This window comes from Megalobrama amblycephala, linkage group LG17 (genome assembly GCF_018812025.1).
Source record: "Megalobrama amblycephala isolate DHTTF-2021 linkage group LG17, ASM1881202v1, whole genome shotgun sequence".
NCBI classification, from domain to species: Eukaryota; Metazoa; Chordata; class Actinopteri; order Cypriniformes; family Xenocyprididae; genus Megalobrama; species Megalobrama amblycephala.
In genome coordinates this window covers 17,090,798-17,113,283 of record NC_063060.1, presented here as the reverse complement: position 1 = coordinate 17,113,283, position 22,486 = coordinate 17,090,798, and the positions used below count along the sequence as shown (strand labels likewise).

General features: G+C 37.0%; 2 protein-coding genes across 2 annotated transcripts in view; one reads left to right on the top strand and one right to left on the bottom strand.

The window, feature by feature from the left end:
* Positions 1 to 7,346: 7,346 nt before the first annotated feature.
* Positions 7,347 to 10,102, top strand: asip2b (agouti signaling protein, nonagouti homolog (mouse) 2b). Its single transcript, XM_048164807.1, has 3 exons — positions 7,347 to 7,590; positions 9,317 to 9,393; positions 9,634 to 10,102. Exons 1-3 carry the CDS (start codon positions 7,443 to 7,445, stop codon positions 9,817 to 9,819), a joined length of 411 nt encoding a protein of 136 aa, XP_048020764.1. The 5' UTR covers positions 7,347 to 7,442; the 3' UTR covers positions 9,820 to 10,102.
* Positions 10,103 to 17,782: 7,680 nt separating this feature from the next.
* The window catches only part of LOC125251888, a 96,998-nt gene continuing 92,294 nt past the window's right edge, over positions 17,783 to 22,486 (bottom strand). The window contains exons 61-63 of the mRNA XM_048164985.1: positions 20,650 to 20,769; positions 20,253 to 20,409; positions 17,783 to 18,290 (exon numbers count right to left, since the gene is read on the bottom strand). Coding sequence (XP_048020942.1) covers positions 18,286 to 18,290; positions 20,253 to 20,409; positions 20,650 to 20,769 — 282 coding nt within the window. The 3' untranslated portion in view covers positions 17,783 to 18,285. The remainder of the gene's footprint in view (positions 18,291 to 20,252; positions 20,410 to 20,649; positions 20,770 to 22,486) is intronic.

The window sequence follows — 22,486 nt, the reverse complement described above, 5'->3', positions numbered from 1 at the left end:
ATATGATCGGTTACAATTGGACATGATTGGTTCGTGCAATAAATCCCGCCTCTTTTTTCATGAGCGTTCTCGTCAAATCGGCCTGAATGAAGACAGTGATGGTGTTAATGGGAAGACTAATTAAAAAGTAAGTAAACAACTGTCACTTCAAACTCGAAATGGCCTGAAAACATGATGACTGCTGGGTTTTTTTAGTGAGCAATCAGCGTGGTGAAATTAAAGGTACATCTTTGTGTCTGTGAGTGAGTGACCAGAGTATACTTGATTGATGACTACTGAAAATATATTGACTATTAAAAAGAAAAGCTGGATATTGGTTTATAAATAATGTGTATTGTTTAAATTGTTACTGCCTTTAGTTATTATTTTGGAATAAATGTAAAAATGCATAAAAACACTAATTTGATTAAATTTATACTTGGTTTTAATAAATAGAATTACGCAGTGTAAAAATATAAAATAGAATTGTATTTGGTCCCTCTTTTTATGTAATGTTAAGTTGACCAGGAAAATTGTGTAACGGACATAAATGAGGATGTTGCCTCCTCATTTTAAAACACCACCGAACACCACTGGAATGAGGGTATATTTCAGTAAGTCATTGAATTATTCATTCAACAGATTTGTTCAAAACACTGATTCATGGCATCTTTGGCGTTGTTTGGAACAGTTTTCGTTGACAAAATAAAAATAGATAATACTGGCAATACTGAGTCTAAAATGTAAGTTACTCTATTTTTAATTCCTTGTGTATTAAATTGTTGTAAAGCAATATAACCCTCACAATCATGCTGCTGGTGAAAATATCAATGATTGACAGCTTATATACATTTCAAGTAAACTAATCTTGTTTTAAGGATATTTAGCTATTTTTACTTCAAAAAATACAAAGTTGCTAATTAAGGGAATTATTTTCTGTCGTTTGCTTTGAGAGACTGTGAATTAGAGCTCTAATTCTATATTTCCCTTCTGAACAAAACCAATGTGTAGGGATGTTAAAGGGGGGCTGTTGCTAGACCCATCTATTTTTAATCATGAAATCATTATAAATACAAACCACGATTCTAAGAATCATTTTCTTTAAGAGAATTTCCTCTGTTGAGCCTAAAATGAGTTTGGTTAAGATGGGGTTGTAAGCCCACATAGTTTTTGTTCTTTATTGAAACAAGATGCACTTGGCCATCTCCAGCTTAGAAATTAAAATAAGGCATGTGTTATTCTTTATTGATGTCCATCTCTAGAGCAGCCCTAATTCCATTTGTTTATTAGAGTCTGATTACTAAATTATATGAGTTGGCTTGTAAGATCAATGTACCGTGCATGGTGGTTGTTTTTATGAGTGTATGAATGGTTATGATGTTGTTGATTACTCATAATGTGCATCATATGATGTCCAAAAAGAAGTTTCACATGAGCTGAGAGCTCTCACATACCAAGGTATCGCTTACCGTATAGGTTGCACATAATATGTTTGGGATTGTTATAGCTGACATATGGCATCACTTTTCCACCACACATTTTGTTACGCAAACTGTGTTCCACAAAAACTAAATGCTTTATTTTGAATCTGTGAAAGGAAAAATGTTGTTTGTTGCCCTGACCCACACAACAATGGTCTGACTTCATAATGAGACCTAGTTGTGTGTAAGCTAGTAGCTAGCTGTGTTTTAGACTGGTCATGTGATCATAACATGGCAAGTTTGGCAGCCCATCAGAAACGGTTTATAAAACGGATAGTTCTGGCTCTTTATTCTGATTGGTTGAGCCATGTTCAAAGGTGTTGTAAAATTCCCGCAAACATACAGCTTACCGCATAAGTACCACTGCGCCACTGAGTATGTATGTTTCTGCGCCTGTCTTAGCAACGTAAACATGTTTTTTTCTCAATTGATTTTGTTCATTGAAGCTTATGCATTATGTAGAAGAGTATTGTGAGAGAGATATCGAGTGACCGAGTGTATTACCTGCATTCAGATTTAGCATTTTCCTTCAGGTCAGTCATATGTTCATAAAAAAAAATCTGTTTGAATGTCCACTGCGATCTTGTCCTTTTAACATTTAATGAGTTTTCCTGTGCCCTGCTGACACTGACAGCACTAGTCAAAGCATTTGTCATTTGCGTCTTGTTCCGCGTTCACAACAAGTTTCAATATAAAAGTCTTTGCGACTGAGTGACTCGCTCATAAAGACAACCTTTGCCGCCATCTAATGGCATGATAAATCTAACTACTGTTGCTGGTCAGGGACTACTTTTCCTGTGCAAGGAAGGCTTTTAATGATTTGACTTCATGAAAGTTGCATTGATACATATTTTTTGGCTTTAATATTTGTATTCTGTGGTAACCATTTTATAAAAGCAATAAGGCCTGTGAAGCTGTGGTTTACAGTGAATTTATAACAGCTGAGGGTCCGCTCCATGTCGTGCCTAACAGTGACCCTTAGCTGTTATAAATTCACTGTAAACCACAGCTTCTTGAGGCTTATTTCTTTATTTTATTTACACTGTCTATACTGAAAAAAATTATGTTATATGTTGCTTCTTGTAGCCTACGTTTCGCTGTTATTGTCAAAGTTTCCAGTGAGTGGCGCTAAAAGAGTGTTCAGTTTTATTTGTGAATGTTAATCTGGCAATGTTTTATTAGGCCCTATTAGTATTGTACGTATTGCAGCAGTTGAGAAATTAAATGTCCGATGCAAAAGCATTTGCTGAAGAAACCATGCTGTTTTATGTTGCTTTTACAAGTCTTGGTTCTTGATTCGTGTTTCTCGGGACCAATACCCGAGCGTTCCGCATTGCAAGTAAAATTGCTATACCAGGTGAGCTATAGAGCAGGTTTACTACAGAAATGTATACATATGTAGCTGTATATGTGATGCAAACATGTTAGTTTATATTTAAAAACCATGCACTATGGTGAAAGTGTTTTGGGATCAATCAGTTGAGGAAATGTGCAAAAATAAGTCTTTAATCGAAAATCTGCCCCATGCAGCTTAATCATAAAGTTATTGTTGTTCATATAGCCACAAGAGTTCATTTCAGCTGAAAACTGCAATAAATTGTGTATGTAGCCTATATGTTTCTGAGTTTAGCAAAAATGTAGCCTAGGTAATAGTAGTATGTAGTGGCACGTTTTTACAGTGATGTTTTTATATTTAATGTTTTCGTGCTTTTTATAAGGAGTTTTTCAAAACGCCCCCCAAAATGGCAAAAAAAATTATATACTGATGTAGCCTATGACATACATTGTATACATACATTCTAGTAACATTGGTGCATTGTACGTGTGAAATAAGAGATGTTTAGAAGTTAAAGTTCTTGCACAGAACACATTTCTGTAACATAAGGGAGCCATTAAAGGCTTGTCAGCACATACGTGCAAAGTATAAGTTAGTCTTGAATATTGGACATTTGGAACCAGACGAGTATTGCAGTGGAAACCAAATTCCTCTTCTAAATAGGAAATACAATAACAACGGCATAGCTCTGGAAGGAGGCTTGACCTATGGAACGGAGACGGTTGAGTGACAGTTTGGCAGTGATGTGACATTGGTGGTTTTCTGAAAAATCAACGATCAGTGTCTGGGCAGACACTTGCTTTCACTTGGATTTTATCAGGAGTAAAAAAGGTTAGATATCAGGAATTACTCAAGACCGTGTCACACATAAGAGCCCTTTAGGGACTCCTGAAGCCTCTGGGATGAGATGAGTATCTACATATGGTAGAGTAAATGTTGATACAGGGCTGATGGATGGAGCGGGGAAAGAAAATAAATTACAACCAGAACATGTATTAATTTGTCTGGGGAAAAGCAGAGTGTTCCTCAGGATGAAACTATTTATCCACGGAGCCCGTTGATGTCCAGTCAGAAAAGGCTCAGAAGATTAATTCCCTATAATTTTACTTGAACTCCTGAACTTTTAAAGCAACAACTGCAAAATTATTATTATTTTGTTTTTATTTTTTAAGCTTATGTTCTGCAGTAGCCAAATTCTGAAACCCCAAATCCTTGTGCTTTTTTAAAAAAATGTTTTCTTTATAAATTATGTTGACAGCATGCCACTTTGAGTGAAACCTGTTTTTTCTTGTACTTGACATGTCATATTTCTTTAACAACAATTTGAGCTGACGAATTCCACCAGTTTGTGCAAAACATGATGATCATGTTATCCAGCATAATTTTTAGAATGTTCCATGCACATTTAATTTGATTAGAGACCTAGAAATACTAGACCTAGAAATACTAATACTGAAGAATTCTTCTTATCTCATTGTTTTACATTTTTCAAAATCCTAAGACTTCAGATGCAAAAGCCTCTAAGTGCCATCTGAAATTTTCTTCTAAAATGAGCATTTTTATCAAGCTTGTATGTTTAGGGTCAGTAATTTTATTCCAATGGCAATTAAAGGGATAGTTCACCCAAAAATGAAAATTTGATGTTTATCTGCTTACCCCAGCGCATCCAAGATGTAGGTGTCTTTGTTTCTTCAGTAGAACACAAATGATGATTTTTAACTGCAACCGCTGCCGTCTGTCAGTGGTATAATGCAAGTCAGCGGGAACTTGGACTATAAGAGTAAATAAAACACGACAGACAAATCCAAATTAAACCCTGCGGCTCGTGACAACACATTGATGTCCTAAGACACGAAACGATCGGTTTGTGCGAGAAACCGAACAGTATTTATATTATTTTTTACCTCTAATATACCACTATGTCCAACTGCATTCATCACTTGGTTCGTTTGTAAAACGTGTAAAGACATGCTAGCTTCACTTGTAGCTCTGCAAAAAGAAAAGATGAAAAACAGAAAGTGTTTATATATACAGGTCAGTAATTTCACTCTAATTGCAATGAAAAGGCCCTATTAAAGGGATAGTTCACCCAGGCATTCATCACTCGATTCGTTTGGTCTGATCGCGCTCTGACAACGGCAGTGATGTCTCGCTCTCATTGAAGTATATGCGCGAGACATCACTGCCGCTGTCAGAGCGCGATCAGACCAAACGAATCGAGTGATGAATGCCGTTGGACATAGTGGTGTATTAGAGGTAAAAAATGATATAAATACTGTTTAAGTTCCCGCTGACTTGCATTATACCACTGACAGATGGCAGCGGTTGCAGTTAAAAATCATCATTTGTGTTCTACTGAAGAAACAAAGACACCTACATCTTGGATGCTCTGGGGGTAAACATCAAATTTTCATTTTTGGGTGAACTATCCCTTTAATAGGGTCTTTTCATTGCAATTAGAGTGAAATTACTGACCTGTATATATAAACACTTTCTGTTTTTCATCTTTTCTTTTTGCAGAGCTACAAGTGAACCTAGCATGTCTTTACATACACTAGCCACTACTACTAGAGGCTACATTATACAACGACTTCTGTTGGTATAAGTGCACAAAAGTTATGGAGATTTACATGAGTACAGTCAAATTTACTCCACTTAGCTCCCAAACCATTAGATGTAACTAAGCCCTATATCAATACAAAATGCACTTTCTTGCTAAGATACTGTATTTTAAGCTTATGTAATCAAGTTTATGGTGGAATGTTGATTTATACTCTTACTGATTTGGTTGAATCCTGCAAATGTAAATCACTTTCAGATAACTCAGTACCGTAGTGTTGAAATACAATATTATGGATTGGTGCATAGTATCCATAATTCTCAACAGGTTGTATTAAAAAGGTGGGAGCAAAGATTTATTTAGCATTAATAGTGTTGAAATTTTAGAAGAAAATTTCAGATGGCACTTAGAGGCTTTTGCATCTGAAGTCTTTATACAATGTGCCCATTGTAAGCGAATTATCTTAAATTAAATTATTAATTAATATATATATATATATATATACCCTGAGGCATGTAACCAGTCATCTTCACATAGGTGTCTGTAAGTATTTGACTTAATTGAAGATGATCTAAGACAAATTCCTGGATATATCATAATTGATTAAGCATTAGAAATAAACAAATGTCTGAAAATATGGAACAACTGTTAAATTACTATCAAAGGAACAACAAGGTGTAACTTCCGGGCTGTTTATTGTTTGTGGCTTTGAGGATGCTTTTCTGCAGCAAGCACTGGAAAACTCATGAAGGAACAAAAAGGAAAATACTAGAGGACAACATGCTGTGATCCGGACAAGCACTTGGAGCAGGACGGTGACCCAAACAGACAGCAATTTTAAGGTTTTAAAAGTTTAGTGTCCTGGCGTGGCCCAGTCAAACCCAGAGTCCAGTCCAATAGCGCATCTGTAAAATGACTTTTAAGAACTGCTCACAAACAGTGTCTCCTGAGATTGATGAACTGGAGAGCAAAGAACTCTAATGTCAAAACATCTTGCAAGGCTATAAACTTCAGGTAATCAAGTTTATGATCAAGTTAGACATAAACTCGTATAAATGGCTTCATTAGTTATAGAGTATCATCAGAACCATTTTTGGTTCACCACATAATCTTTTAGTAAAAAGTTCCTTTATTTAGTGTGAAGAACACTTAATAATCCAAAGAACAAGAATAATCTTTTTTTTTCTCCTTCTTTTTTTTCACTGTGTAATGGAAAGGCTGACGTTAAAGCGTCTTCATGGAACCATCAATCACAATAAAGAAACTTGAGTGTTGTGTACAGAAGAATTTTTGGTTCCCCAAAGAAAGCTGGAAAAAACAGTTAATTTAGATGTTTTCATAGGCTACCATTTAGCCTATAAATGATAACATCTAAATTAACTGGTTTTATTCAAGTCATAAATATTGTTTAATACTCCTGAATCAACCTATAGATACATTCATTTATATCAACAAAATAAAAATGAAGGTTAAAATAATAGGTTAAAAAACAGCTAGGCTACAACTGCAGGTTGGCACTTTTTTACAATGAAGCTTTCAGCAATCAGTTCTTAAGAGAGCCATTTTGGTAACACTTTACAATTTTTGATTTTCATAATGCTGGAATAAGCATGAACTAAGTATGCTCTAGAATTATTGCTAATTCTTAGTCATGTTTACTATTGTAAAGTGTCACAGCCGTTTTTATCTCAGTGTAAAGAACATTTTTAAAATCTAAAGTACCTTTTCCACTGGAAAGGATCCATGGATGCTAAATGTTCTTCATGATGGAACCATAAACGGCAAAGAACCTTTATTTTCAAGTGTGAGCAGCGCAAGAAGCTTAAATATGGTCATGTCAGATTCTTTTAGCTGTGTTCATTTTAGTAATGATTGGTGATTGGCAACTGTCGCGTTGAAACAGATGAGACTTTGGCTCGGTGTTTTCTTCTTGAGCTGAATGAGGAGTGCTCGAGTGGGCGTGGATGAGTTCTTGCTTTATAAACGCTGCGAATGGGCTTCAACACAGTCCTCACTTGTTGAGTGATCTCTATGGGGACAGTCTAACGCTAACCCGACACACCTAAACACTCCATTTGATCGGCAAATGACGACGGCAGTGATGAAAGGATTTGTGCTGTTGATCTGCTTGTTCTTCACAGTTGTTCAGTCCATCACATGTGAAGCGAACAGGATAGATGCGCGCAAAAAACACGAAAACGACGTGGCGCACCACAGCTCTGCCATAACAACAGGTAACACGTATTATATTATAATTTATTTAAAATGAATACAAATATAATAATTTAACCAGCAGCCCGCACTTAAACCAGTTTAAACCAACATGTAATATTAAATTTAGTATTGTTAATATGTATAAAAATGTATATAGGTGTATGTACCCAGATTTGATTATAAAATAGGTCTATATGGAATTATATAATAGGCAGCTTATATTTTATTTAAAATGATATATAAAAATATAATAATTTAACCAGAATCCTGTAACTATCGTTTAATATTCAATTTACTATAATGATAGTTTCTGTACTAGTTGGATGTCCACATATTATAAATTATATTAAATTATAATTATTTATATAAGTATGTAACATTATTAAAATATGTGTAAAATGAATATGAAATAATTTAACCAACATTTACTTAAAAATAATTGTTACTGTATATAATATAATGTAGCCTATATAATAATATGCATCATATTATAAAAAGTAATTATGTGTGTGTGTGTGTCCATATATATATATATATATATATATATATATATATATATATATATATATATATATATAAAGATCAGCAGCCTAAAACCAAAATTTAATATTAATTTTAGTATAATGATAGTTACTGTTTCATATACATGTTATTTTTATAATAGCCAGCAAATTAATTTAATATAATTAGCAATTAGCTATATTAAATACATTATATATAGTAATTTGTAATTAAATTAAAAGACATTGTACACCTGATGTGCTTAACTTGAGCTTGAGTATTTTTAATTTTTTCTTAATATTGCATTACTATTCAGGTTTGCATTTTTTAAATGTTTTGTGTTTGTGTGTGTGTGTGTGTGTGTGTGTGTGTGTGTGTGTGTGCATTTTTGTGACATATCAGGACACAAGTTTGTATAATGACACTGGTATGACATAGGTATTACAAGGAGAGGGTGACTTATGAGGACATTACCCCATGTGCCCATTTTTCAAAAGGCTTATAAATCATACAGAATTAGTTTTTTTGAGAAACTAAAAATGTGCACAGTTTCCTGTGATGGGTAGGTTTAGGTGTAGGGCGATAGAAAATACGGTCTGTACAGTATAAAAACCATTAAGCCTATGGAATGTCCCCACAATTCACAAAAGCAAACGTGTGTGTGTGTGTGTGTGTGTGTTCCACTTGACAAAACACCTGCTTGGCCATTCACTAATGAATTATGTCATATAATGACATAATTTATCATGTGTTCTGATGACGTTTCATCTTTCACTACTGATCACATGACGTTAGATCATTCACTCTGTCACCTGATGACGTGTTGATGATGTGTTGGTTTTCACAAATACTGTAACCATTCCATGTATAAACATTCTTTATAAACACAAAGGCTTTTTTTCTTCTCATGGATTTGCAGCTACCATCAACGTCACTATAATGAGCTTTAGGAGAAAACCGATTTTGTAGCATTTTTTCACACACAGTCTCACTATTCAATACCCTGCATTTAAAAGCTCCAGTGAAAGGCTCATTATTTTCAGCAGGCATCTCGTGAACAGGCTGACGGGAAATATCTATCGCTGTCTCTTTCAAGTGCCACCTGGGCTTCTCCCACTTGTGGCATGTGTGTGAACTCTCTCTCTCTCTCTCTCTCTCTCTCTCTCTCTCTCTCGCACACACACAAAAAACACAAATGTATATATGTTTAAAATCCTAAACCAGGGCATCTGTGTGTCCCAACAGGAGTGTGGAATCAGGAGAAACCAAAAAGACTCTTTGCCAGGACTCGCTATCTGTCTCAGCAGAGACATCATGTGGTGGTACGTTCCACACATCACTCCGTGTTATTTAGGGTCTTCTAAAATGTGGACCTTAATAAAACAAACATAACATTGTTCAAGTGGACTGATGCACATCCGTCCTTTTGCAAGAGCAACAGTAATATTCCTTCTTGGAAATGGAGTTGATCCTTTTTACATTAAAAACCTTGAGTTGATATAAATGTATTAGCAGTTCTTTACTCTGTTTATTCATTTCTCATGAAAATATGTGTCCTCCAGAGACCTAAGCCCAGGCCTGAGGCCGTTTCTCCAGCCCAGACTCCAGCGCGGCGCTGTGCCGGTCTGATGGAGAGCTGCTCCTCGCTCACTCCCTGCTGTGATCCATGTGCTTCCTGCCACTGCAGGCTCTTCAACACCATCTGCCACTGCTGGAGACTGGGACACCTCTGCCCCAAGAAGACCTAATGGCCTTAAACACACACACACACACACACACACACACACACACGTATATATATATTGTTGGTTCTCGATTGCTTTTACTTCAGCATTGCTCATCCAATACTGTTTATCAAACAAAAAGAAAGAAAAACATCATTAAAATTGAGTTTAGACATTTAGTTTCTAAATATTTCTCAAAGTTTGATGGTATCTTGATATCAGTTTCCAAAAATTCACCACACAAAACCAGTTTTCTTCATGGTTTTTGATGATGACGGCATCTGTATAATTTGACAAGCTTCTACCAAGATTAATTTGTGCCAAAATACTGTAGCGTTCGATTACAGCCTTTCACTTTAAAGGGTTAGTTCATCCAAAAATTAAAATTCTGTCATTAATTACTCACCCTCATGTCATTCCAAACCTGTAAGACCTTCATTCATCTTTGGAACACAAATAAAGATATTTTTCATAAAATCCGATGACTCAGTGAGGCCTACATTACCAGCAAGACAATTAACACTTTCAGATGCCCAGAAAGCTACTAAAAACATATTTAAAACAGTTCATGTGATTACAGTGGTTCAACCTTAATGTTATGAAGCGTCAAGAATACTTTTTGTGCACCAAAAAAACAAAATAATAACTTTATTCAACAATACCTAGTGATGGGCGATTTCAAAACACTGCTTCATGAAATTTAACGAATCTTTTGTTTCGAATCAGTGGTTCGGAGCGCGTATCAAACTGCGTTTATCAAGTCACGCCCCCCAGTGGTGAACCATTGAAATTTCAAAACACTTATGAAGCGTTGTTTACTCTGAACCACTGATCCAAAAGCTTCATAAACATTAAGTTTGAACCACTGTAGTCACACATACTGTTTTAAATTTGTCTTTAGTAGCTTTCTGGACATCTGAAAGTGCTAATTATCTTGCTGGCAATGCAGGCCTCAATGAGCCATCGGATTTTATCATTTATTTGTGTTCCGAAGATGAACAAAGGTCTTACAGATGTGGAACGACATGAGGGTGAGTAATAAATTACAGAATTTTAATTTTTGGGTGAACTGGTATAAAGTTGATTACCACAAAAATGACTCATCCCTCGTTTTTTTTTAAAACAAGAAGAAATAGAGGTTTCAGTGAGGTTAATTGCATTGTATTGCTCAGTATTAGTTAACGTTAATTAATGCATTAACATGTTAATGGGATTTTACTGTAAAGTGTTACAAGAGTTTTCTGTATTTTTTTATATAGCATTTAGCAAATGTTTGTTCAGAACAGACCTCCAGATCCACAATAAGAGAACCACCGCTATATATCACACAAGTAGCTGTGTACCATTCAGGATTTACACGTGCTTCTACACACTCTGATTCTGCTATATAGAATGCCATGGATCATACATGACATTTAACTAACTGTACAGTGAATATTTAACTACCACATGACTGGAGTTCTTCGCTCTCTATTTGCACCATGATGACACTATACGACTGCTTTGCCAACTGGAGATGCTATCACAGTGAACTCTTGTAGGAATCTTGCTGGAAAAGTTTCATTTTTGTGATTAGTCTCAATATATTTCAGCTCCTGTTAAGCAAGGGGCATATCTAAACTGTTTAACCTGTACAGCATCAGTGTAACAGTGCCTAAAAAACTAAGCTAATTCAAGTAATTTTAGGTGCAGTAAATGTGAAACTAATGTTATCCTCATACTGTGATCTTAATAATAAGTTTTAAGATGTTCATCTACTGTGATGATTCCACTGTCATATGGCATTTTTTCATGTTTCTGATTTCTACATGAAAAGAAAAGTATACGTGAATGTCAAGCAGACGCTTTACTGTGGATGAAAAGCTTCTTAGAGAAAAGTTGCCAGATATCTATCATCATATATTTCTACTACTGTCAGGTCATATTGACTGAATATTATTGGGAGGGGGGAAACATGTTCAATGTGCTCTCTACAAAATTCTTTGTAATAAAAACATTTAGAACTGCCTTTTGGGAACATTACTTTCAAGATATTATTCTTCTAAAAAGCTCTAAAAAAGGATCTGTGATTTGATTTGGTGCCAAGACAAAGTCATAAATCTCCCTTGCATACTATAAGCAGGTCTGGATTCATCTCAGGTTGTGGTGTGTCTTCAAAGACAAAGGGTTGTGATCTTCCTAGTGTGGACATGAACTCTTGCATATTATAAAAGAGACTGATGCCTCAGTGGAGATTATCAGAAACCAATGAATGAAATGCTGCAAAATCCAGTGCTGCTTTATAGAGGAACTTACATCAAATAAAAGAAGTGTATGGATTTCCTCAAAAGTCAAGCTTTTGATTCCAGTACCATGTGGTACATTTATGAATCTGCAGCTGTTTTCAGCTACAACACTTAGATTCATTTAAATCCTGCAGGTGTCTTATACATAAAAGTGCTTTATGCTGTATTTTAATTGATGAGGTCTGTCAAATTTTCAGAAAAGCATGGTGACTATAATCACTGACATTTGTGCATAGCTAAAGTCAGTTAATTCAGAAACATTTGTTATTAGCGACACCGTTGGCCATTAAGTGAACTGCAGCCAGCAACTTATTCATGCTCACATTCGTGCACACACTCCATAGTGATGCATTTTCCCGGCAAAAACGTCCCTTCACACAAATCTACATGCTTTCATAGATAACCTAAGAAGTTGGATCTCATTTTTTTTTTTTTTTTTTTTTTAAGTTTCATTAAGCTGTTCACACATTGGAAATAATAATAATAAAAAAACTATTAATAGGCCTATTAGGAAATGCTTACATATAGCCCCTTTAATTATTTATAATAAGACATGATATTGCAAATGAGCATTTTTTTTTAACAAAAATTTTTTGTACAAGCAACAGGAATAAGAGCTCAGTTACAAAAAGTTCCATTTTTTAAAGTAAACTTAAGTGAAGTATATTTTCCAAGTATTTTATGTAGCTAATATCAATTTAGTATACTTGTAAGTGTACTTCAATAGGCCTACTTCTTGCAACTAAATTGCCCTATTTTTTAGTTAATAAAAGTATACTTTTATAAGTGAATAGGGTAAAACAAAATGAACTCATAGATATCACCATAATCACAGTACATTAAGACAATTAATTTGTATTAGCTTCAGAGGGCCTTTATTAACCCACTGGAGTCTCTGAATACAATCTCTGATTGTATTTATCTGAAAGAAGATAGTCATATACACCTAGAATGGCATAAGGTTGAGTAAATCATGGGGTAATTTTCATTTTTGAGTGAACTATCCCTTTAAGTGGTGACTTCTGACTCAATGCAGGAGAAAAAAGATAGATGAAATGTAATAAAATAAATACTTGAATGTGTATTTTATATTTTCTTTCCACTAGTCTGAAAGAAGGCAATTTGTGGAAGCAAACTTTGTGGTAGCCCACAATCTCAAAAAGTCTTAAAATTATATTTTCTGTAATGGTTTATAATTTAGGCTATATATTAATCAGGTTGGAACACAGACGAACTGTCAAAGAAGTCAAATGTTTAGCTGTTTCTGTGTGGGTTAATAACATTGCACACAAACAAAACTCTGAGCTATTCCACCCCAAAACTGACCTGTTACTATAAACTAGGGATGTCCAGATCCGATCACGCGATCGGAAATCGGGCCCGATCACGTGGTTTCAGACTCGATCGGAATCGGACGTTACCTCCCGATCAGGACTCGGATATATATGTATTGGGGTGCAACGGTTCTCTGTAAAAAATCGAACCGTACGGTTCTCCACTTACGGTTCGGTACGCACTTGCACCGCGGTCCATCTCGAATGAAGACGCATCTATTGGTTATGGTTTGTTTAAAATAGCAACGTGGGAAACAGACAGACAGAGTTCAGATAATGTATGTTTCAGTCGATGGATGCGCAAAACGTTACAACAACAATAATCAGAACGCGTGGACAAAACAGTTACTCTTTGTAAACTGTTAACTGCCAGTGCCGTCTGCTCTAATGTCCAGTCATTTACGCCGTCATCGCCGTTGATAGCGCGAGCGCAGGTGAGACCTGAACAGCACACGCTGCTATCTTTGTTTAAACTAACTCATTTAAGCCTTGCTGATTTAAACCTTCAAGAACAAAACGCGAAAGAGAACTCGCACGCGCTGTGAGAAGATTTGTGTGCGCTCATCCGAAGCGCGCACACGCTTATTTCAGTCAGCGCGCAAATACTGAGTTCTCGTTCAAGTCTTGCGCTTCAGCGGACAAATTCATACAAGAATTATGTCAACATGCCCGTCTTAGCGAGTATCCTAGCAAACATAGTCGGTTATGTCTTAAGTGAACGTATATTAGTCGAGAAAGAAAGGCACATGTGTAACAGTATATGTACTGGATCGTGCATGTCCTATAGGGAAAAAAACTATTCCTGCTGCCTGTTTTTAATGTTAAATCAAACAACAAATAACAAAGAAATCACTCACTGCTCTTGACTGAATAGTTTTTGTAACTTCAATAATGATTAATCTTTATTTATTTTATACAGTAAAGATAATATGCAGTGATATTTTATATTTGATTACTTTATCCATTTTCTGTACGTGAAAACTACTGTTAGATACCTGAAAAACCTGAAAAGCACTGTTCCTGGATCCTGGATCTGTTTTTTCGCTCTTCTTTATTCTTTTTTATGTATTATATCAGTATCGGATCGGGACTCGGTATCGGTAGATACTCAAAATCAAATGACTCGGACTCGGACTCGAGGGCAAAAAAACGGGACACCCCTACTATAAACTTGAACATATAAGTTTATACACCAACAAATACAGAGAAAGGTACTGTAAAATGCTTATTCAGATTGCTGTCTACCAGTGTTTCATGAACTTTTTTTGAACTTTCTGAAATAACCGTTAGATTTCACTGTGATTATTTATAACCACTCATCCCTGACCCTTCTACAAACTAGGTAATATTTAAAAATAAACTTTCACATTAATTATCTGTAAGACAACAGAACTAGAGCACAGATTCATCTGGAGTATCATAAATATCTGTTATGGAGATCTTTTACACAACGCACATTTGAATTTTTATAGTGATTTGACAGGGTTCTGATCTTACATGATCTTCATGAGATCATCCGGTAAAAGGAACATTTCTGCCATACATCATGTCTGGAAAACCTGTCATGCATCCCGCTTCAAGGAGTAACAGGAGAACACAAGCCAAACGTCTCCCACATGCAGTCAGTATGCAGATATAACTTATGGGTTTGGATAACATCACTTTAATACAGAAAGATCTATGAAGCTTTTATTGGCAGAGAATCAAGTACAATGTAGAGCTAATGCACATTTAAGCTTACAGGAGGATATTAATTATTATAAGTTATCATAGCAGATCCTTTAGATCAACTTCTTGAAATGAACATTCATAAGTCAGTGAAGTTGTGCAGTGTCCAGATGGTTTCATCTTTTGATTTAGTTGCTGATTATTTTTTAATAAACAGTATAGAGTTCTTCTCTATATTGAAATACAGTAAAAGTGGTAAATATCATAAATGGACACACTTACTGGTACAGTTACAGTAATAATGTACCTACATACACTTGTGTAATTGTTTTGTGAAGCTGCTTGTAATTAAACAAAGGCTAGTTGTGTTATTACTAGTAATTCACATGATGATCTACCAACATGTAATATGTTAAAAATGGTTAAATAACAACAATAAAAAAGATTAAATTATACTGATGTACCAGTTTCTAACTTTACAAATACATTTAGAAAATAGTGCATTTACTGTATATTAATTAGTGACCAACATTGGAGTGATTTATATATATATATATATATATATATGCATACACAGTGGGTACGGAAAGTATTCAGACCCCCTTAAATTTTTCACTCTTTGTTATATTGCAGCCATTTGCTAAAATCATTTAAGTTAATTTTTTTTCCTCATTAAAGGTGCTAAAGAGGATGTTTTGTTTTATACATTTTTGCAATATTACTTGAAACTGTCTTTACTAACTGATGAAAGACTATTTATTAGGTGCACTGAAAGGAATAAAATTAATATACATCATCTGTGCACGAGGTAGGGCCTTAAAAACATCAGCCAATCGTTTACGCGATCATCGCGTAAACGATTGGCCCTCTGGCTTGTCAATCACTGCCGTGACATTCCTTGTGAGAGACGTGCGCGGATTGGCTCTCTGGCTTGTCAATCACTGCATGACGTTCCTTGTCAGAGACGAGTGCGGCTGCGCGCTCCAGTAACTTTCCACACTCCACAGGCGCCGCATGCGATGTTTTTGTCCGGAGACAGGAGTAACAACTGCAGATTATGAGTTACCTGCGGTGAGTCCGACATAATGAATCCACTAACACGACACAGCGAATGCCGGTGGTAAACACTCGTGTTCCAATACTCGTGCACGAGTTTTGGGAGGCGTTCCCTCGAAAGGAGGGGGGGTTGTTCTTACGCATGCGCTCATTTCAAAAACTCAGTAACAGTCTTTGGTTTCTCAGTCGACGAAAAGATCCTCTTTATCACCTTTAATGTACACACAGCACCCCACATTGACAGAAAAACACAGAATTGTTGACATTTTTGCAGATTTATTAAAAAAGAAAAACTGAAATATCACATGGTCCTAAGTATTCAGACCCTTTGCTGTGACACTCATATATTTAACTCAAGTGCTGTTCATTTCTTCTGACCATCCTTGAGATGGTTCTACACCTTCATTTGAGTCCAGCTTTGTTTGATTTTACTGATTCGGACTTGATTAGGAAAGACCTTACAGCTCACAGTGCATGTCAGAGCAAATGAGAATCATGAGGTCAAAGGAACTGCCTGAAGAGCTCAGAGACAGAATTGTGGCAAGGCACAGATCTGGCCAAGGTTACAAAAAAATTTCTGCTGCACTTAAGGTTCCTAAGAGGACAGTGGCCTCCATAATCCTTAAATGGAAGACGTTTGGGACGACCAGAACCCTTCCTAGAGCTGGCCGTCCAGCCAAACTGAGCTATCGGGGGAGAAGAACCTTGGTGAGAGAGGTAAAGAAGAACCCAAAGATCACTGTGGCTGAGCTCCAGAGATGCAGTCGGGAGATGGGAGAAAGTTGTAGAAAGTCAACCATCACTGCAGCCCTCCACCAGTCAGGGCTTTATGGCAGAGTGGCCCGACGGAAGCCTCTCCTCAGTGCAAGACACATGAAAGCCTGCATGGAGTTTGCCAAGATGGTGAGAAATAAGATTCTCTGGTCTGATGAGACCAAGATGGCCTTAATTCTAAGCGGTATGTGTGGAGAAAACCAGGCACTGCTCATCACCTGTCCAATACAGTCCCAACAGTGAAGCATGGTGGTGGCAGCATCATGCTGTGGGGGTGTTTTTCAGCTGCAGGGACAGGACGACTGGTTGCAATCGAGGGAAAGATGAATGCGGCCAAGTACAGGGATATCCTGGACGAAAACCTTCTCCAGAGTGCTCAGGACCTCAGACTAGGCCAAAGGTTTACCTTCCAACAAGACAATGACCCTAAGCACACAGCTAAAATAATGAAGGAGTGGCTTCACAACAACTCCGTGACTGTTCTTGAATGGCCCAGCCAGAGCCCTGACTTAAACCCAATTGAGCATCTCTGGAGAGACCTAAAAATGGCTGTCCACCAACGTTTACCATCCAACCTGACAGAACTGGAGAGGATCTGCAAGGAGGAATGGCAGAGGATCCCCAAATCCAGGGGTGAAAAACTTGTTGCATCTTTCCCAAAAAGACTCATGGCTGTATTAGATCAAAAGGGGCTTCTACTAAATACTGAGCAAAGGGTCTGAATAATTAGGACCATGTGATATTTCAGTTTCTCTTTTTTAATAAATCTGCAAAAATGTCAATAATTCTGTGTTTTTCTGTCAATATGGGGTGCTGGGTGTACATTAATGAGGAAAAAAAATGAACTTAAATGATTTTAGCAAATGGCTGCAATATAATAAAGAGTGAACAATTTAAGGGGGTCTGAATACTTTCCGTACCCACTGTATATAATTCTATGTTCTTGGCATGGAATTCTGCATACACTCTTAAAAATAAATGTTATTTTTTTTAAATAATTGAGGAATTTTTAACATCTTTATAATGGAAAAGGTACTTTAGATTATTAAAATATTCTTCACATTAAGAAAAACATAGTTCTTTTATGAACTGTACACTGAAAGGTTCTTCAGGGAACAAAAAATGGTTCTTCTATGGCATAACTGTGAAAACCCCGTTTGGAACCTTTATTTTTAAGAGTGAATGGTAGCAAATTAGTTTTAGTCAATAATTAGTCATAGTAGGCTATAATAGTAATAATAGTAATAGTATTAGTAATAAAGATACTAACAGTAATGATTTTGTACATGTTCCTGTTCATATTTCAAGCAGGTCAGCTGACGCTTCCTGTCCTTATGGGGAATAGAGCATTGCTGCTGTAAACTGGACATCTCTTACACTGAAATTAAAGCACAAGAATTATGAATATTGTGACTACTTTAGCAAAAGGCAGTTATTTAATAAAATAAATAAAATCTCTGTCATGACAATGTTTTCATCAGTACAAGTGGCCTCAAAATGGATCGCAATATGTGCTTGAACCAAACAAATGTCTCAGCATGAGTTTCTCAGCACGAGTTTAGGAGGAGAAGGAGAAGGAGGAGGAGAAGGAGGAGGATGAGGAGAAGGAGAGGCGAAAGGAGTTGGAGAAGAAAAAGGAGGAGAAAAATGAGGAGAAGGACAAGGAGGAGGAAGAGAGGAAGAAAAGTAGGAGAAGGAGGAGAAGGCAAAAGAGGATGAGGAGAAGGAGGAGGAGGAGGAGGAGGAGGATGAGGAGAAGGAGAGGCAAAAGGAGTTGGAGAAGAAAAAGGAGGAGAAAAATGAGGAGAAGGACAAGGAGGAGGAAGAGAGGAAGAAAAGTAGGAGAAGGAGGAGAAGGCAAAAGAGGATGAGGAGAAGGAGGAGGAGGAGGAGGAGGAGGAGGAGGAGAAGGAGAGGCAAAAGGAGTTGGAGAAGAAAAAGGAGGAGAAAAATGAGGAGAAGGACAAGGAGGAGGAAGAGAGGAAGAAAAGTAGGAGAAGGAGGAGAAGGCAAAAGAGGATGAGGAGAAGAAAGAGGAGGAGAAGGAGAGGGAAAGGAGAAGAAGGAGAGGGAAAAGGAGGAGGGGGAGAAGGAAGAGGAGGAGAAGGAGAGGGAAAAGGAGGAGGAGAAGAAGGAGGAGGAGGAAGAGAAGGAGAAAGAGGAGGAGAAGGAGGAGGATGAGGAGAAGGAGAGGGGGAAAGGAGTTGGAGAAGAAAAAGGAGGAGGAGAAAAATGAGGAGAAGGACAAGGAGGAGGAAGAGAGGAAGAAAAGGAGGAGAAGGAGGAGAATGCAAAAGAGGATGAGGAGAAGGAAGAGGAGGAGAAGGAGAGGGAAAGGAGGAGAAGGAGAGGGAAAAGGAGGAGGGGGAGAAGGAAGAGGAGGAGAAGGAGAGGGAAAGAGAGGAGGAAAAGAAAGAGGAGGAGGACAAGGAGGAGGAAGAGAGGGAGAAAAAAGGAGGAGAAGGTGAAGGAGAAGGAAGAGGAGGAGAAGGAAAGGGAAAAGGAGGAGAAGGAGAAGAAGAAGGAGGAGAAGGGGATGGATAAGGAGGAGAAAGAGAAGGAGAAAAATTAGGAGAAGGAGGAGAAGGTGAAGGAGCAGGAGGAGGTTGAGGAGGAGGAGGAGGAGAAGAATGAGGAGAAGAAGAAGGACAATGAGGAGGAAGAGAGAAGAGAGGGATAAAAAGGAGGACGAGGAGAAGGATGATGAAATGAAGAGAAGGAGAAGAAGAAAGAGAAGGAGAAGAAGAAGAAGGAAGAGGAGAAGGAGGACAAGGGTAAGGAGAATTATATTATTCAATAGGACTGAGTTGAAACAGTGTGAACTTTGACAAAAAGTAGACAAAAAGTGATTTGAGTCTACTTTCAAGCCCATATACAGTATGAATGCTAAGAAAACTGGATTCCTTTTTATTCAGTTCACTTTTTGGTCAGCTCTTTTCAGCTCTTTGGTCAGCTGAGTTTGTCTCTTTTATAGAGATCTTACAGTGAGTGTGAAGAGTAACTATTAAGTTTGAGAAATAAAATACATAATTTGCTATAAAAAAAAAAAAAAAGGGAAAAGGGAAAGAAAAAAGAAAATAAAAAAAAGAAGCTCCCAAAATCATTTTTGCACACTGTTTAAAATGAGACTTTTTAGTTCTTTTAGCTTTGATATCCAGTCAAGAGCAATATTAAATGCTCGCTATGCTGCAGATCAAATTACAACCACAATATTTTTACATTCAGATTTATCTGAATGAAATTATTTGACTAAATCGTGCAGTCCTAGTGGTTATGTATTTAAAATACAGTTATAGATTTCACAGCATGTGCAGTCATCATGACAAGGGGGAATACTGACCACACTGCACTGGCAGCTCCAGTGGAACATAATTTCTATGGCATAGATGGATATAGGCAGAGGCCAGTGTGCAAAAGGCTGGTTTTGAAACATCTGCATGCTCATCGTGTTTGCACTCCATTTCTTCACACTTCAAAATGAACTGCATAGGGTCCACCTAAAAAAGACAATGTATACTCATTAATGCAATGTAAAAATAAAAACAGTGTGACATAAAGAGAATTCATTTGAAGTTCATTTTGTTGTTTACTATTGCATTCTTTCATTCTCTTTTTCATTTCCTCACTTCCCCCAAGGAGTGGATGTCCTTTGATCAATCCAATGAAAGGGATCTTTATATACGCTGGCTTGTAATAGTTAGCACATGTCATTGAGTGAAAGGAAATGGAGTAGTTACCACTCTGAAACAAGGGCTCAAAGGAGAATTTGTGGACAAGAACAGAAATTTGCACGACAGGGAGTCGGCAGTGCCATTCTGACAGATTTCAGCATTCCAGCTGGAACATTCCAAATCCACCTAAAGCAAACGGCATGAAAATTACATTAGATTCACACAGTCTTTACTCATACACCCTCGTGCCATTGCAAATCCGCATGACATTCTTCTCTCCCGTGGAACATAAAAGATGTTTGGATTAATGTTGACACTGTTCTTTTTCCATACAGTGGAACCACAAAGGTTCATACGTCTGAAAAGGTGCAACTACAAATTAACTTTATTATCGTTAACTTAAACATTTTTAAAAAATAAAATATAAATATTAGTTGTAAAACAAACTAAATGAAAATTACAAATGTTGCCTTGGCAATAAATTAAACGCTAAAATTATTAAAGGCATTAAAGGTCCCGTTCTTCGTGATCCCATGTTTCAAACTTTAGTTAGTGTGTAATGTTGTTGTTAGAGTATAAATAAAATCTGTAAAATTTTAAAGCTCAAAGTTCAATGCCAAGCGAGATATTTTATTTAACAGAAGTCGCCTACATCGAACGGCCAGTTTGGACTACATCCCTCTACTTCCTTCTTTAATGCCGTCACTAAAACAGTTTTTTGACTAACCTCCGCCCACAGGAATACACAAGAGTTGCGTTTGTAGAGTGTGTTTGTCGCCATGTCGTCGAAACGCTGTTATTTTCATCCCGCAGTCCAATCACCGGGTCTGATTCCGGCTCAAATTGATAGGGTAAAATTAAAGACATGTTTACAATAACACTGAGCGCATGCATCTCCACGTTATGGTAAGAGGCGTGACCTTTCCAGGCAAGATGCGCTAAACTGCTGTCGAATCACAACACAGGAACCGCTGGCACAATCAGAACTCGTTACGTATTTCTGAAGGAGGGACTTCATAGAACAAGGAAGTCATCAGCCCGTTTTTATGACAGTGGAAACAGCGGTATACAGATAAGTAAATTATGTGAAAAATACTGTGTTTTTTTACACGCGAAATATGAACACATGTTATATTGCACACTATAAACACAATCAAAGCTTCAAAAAAACACGAGAAACGGGACCTTTAAACTGCCTTAACTTTAAAAGACAATATCTCTGTTTGCATTGAACTTTCAGCGCTGTAACTTTGCAGATACTGTTTATGTTCAAAGTGTTAATTGTCTTGCTGGCAATGCAGGCCTCACTGAGCCATTGGATTTCATCAAAAATATCTTAATTTGTGTTCCGAAGATGAACAAAGGTCTTACAGGTGTGGAACGACATGAGGGTGAGTAATTAATGAAAGAATTTTCATTTTTGGGTGAACTAACCCTTTAAAGGTGTGGTTCATTGCGATTTCACTTTTTTAACTTTACTTAGTGTGTAATGTTGCTGCTTGAGCATAAACAGTATCTGCAAAGTTACAGCGCTGAAAGTTCAATGCAAACGGAGATATTGTCTTTTAAAGTTAAGGCAGTTTAATGCCTACAAAAATGACCGGTTTGGACTACAACGAGCTTCTTCCTGGGATGGTGACATCATAAACCCTGCAAAACGCCCCCGGGAACACGCAACAAAGTGGGCGAGGCCATGCCGCACAGCATGTGGAAGCGGAAGAGTTGTGTACACTGGATGCGAGCGACGCGACACGTCAAAAGATAATAGAACCCATTACAATCTGTGATATTTTCTACACTTGATGCACTGCTGAAGACAGCTTCCAGAATCTACACGAGTTCAATGCTGGATTTGCACAAAGGCTATTACTGAAAGAAGCAGTTCCCACTTTAAAAGCAGAAG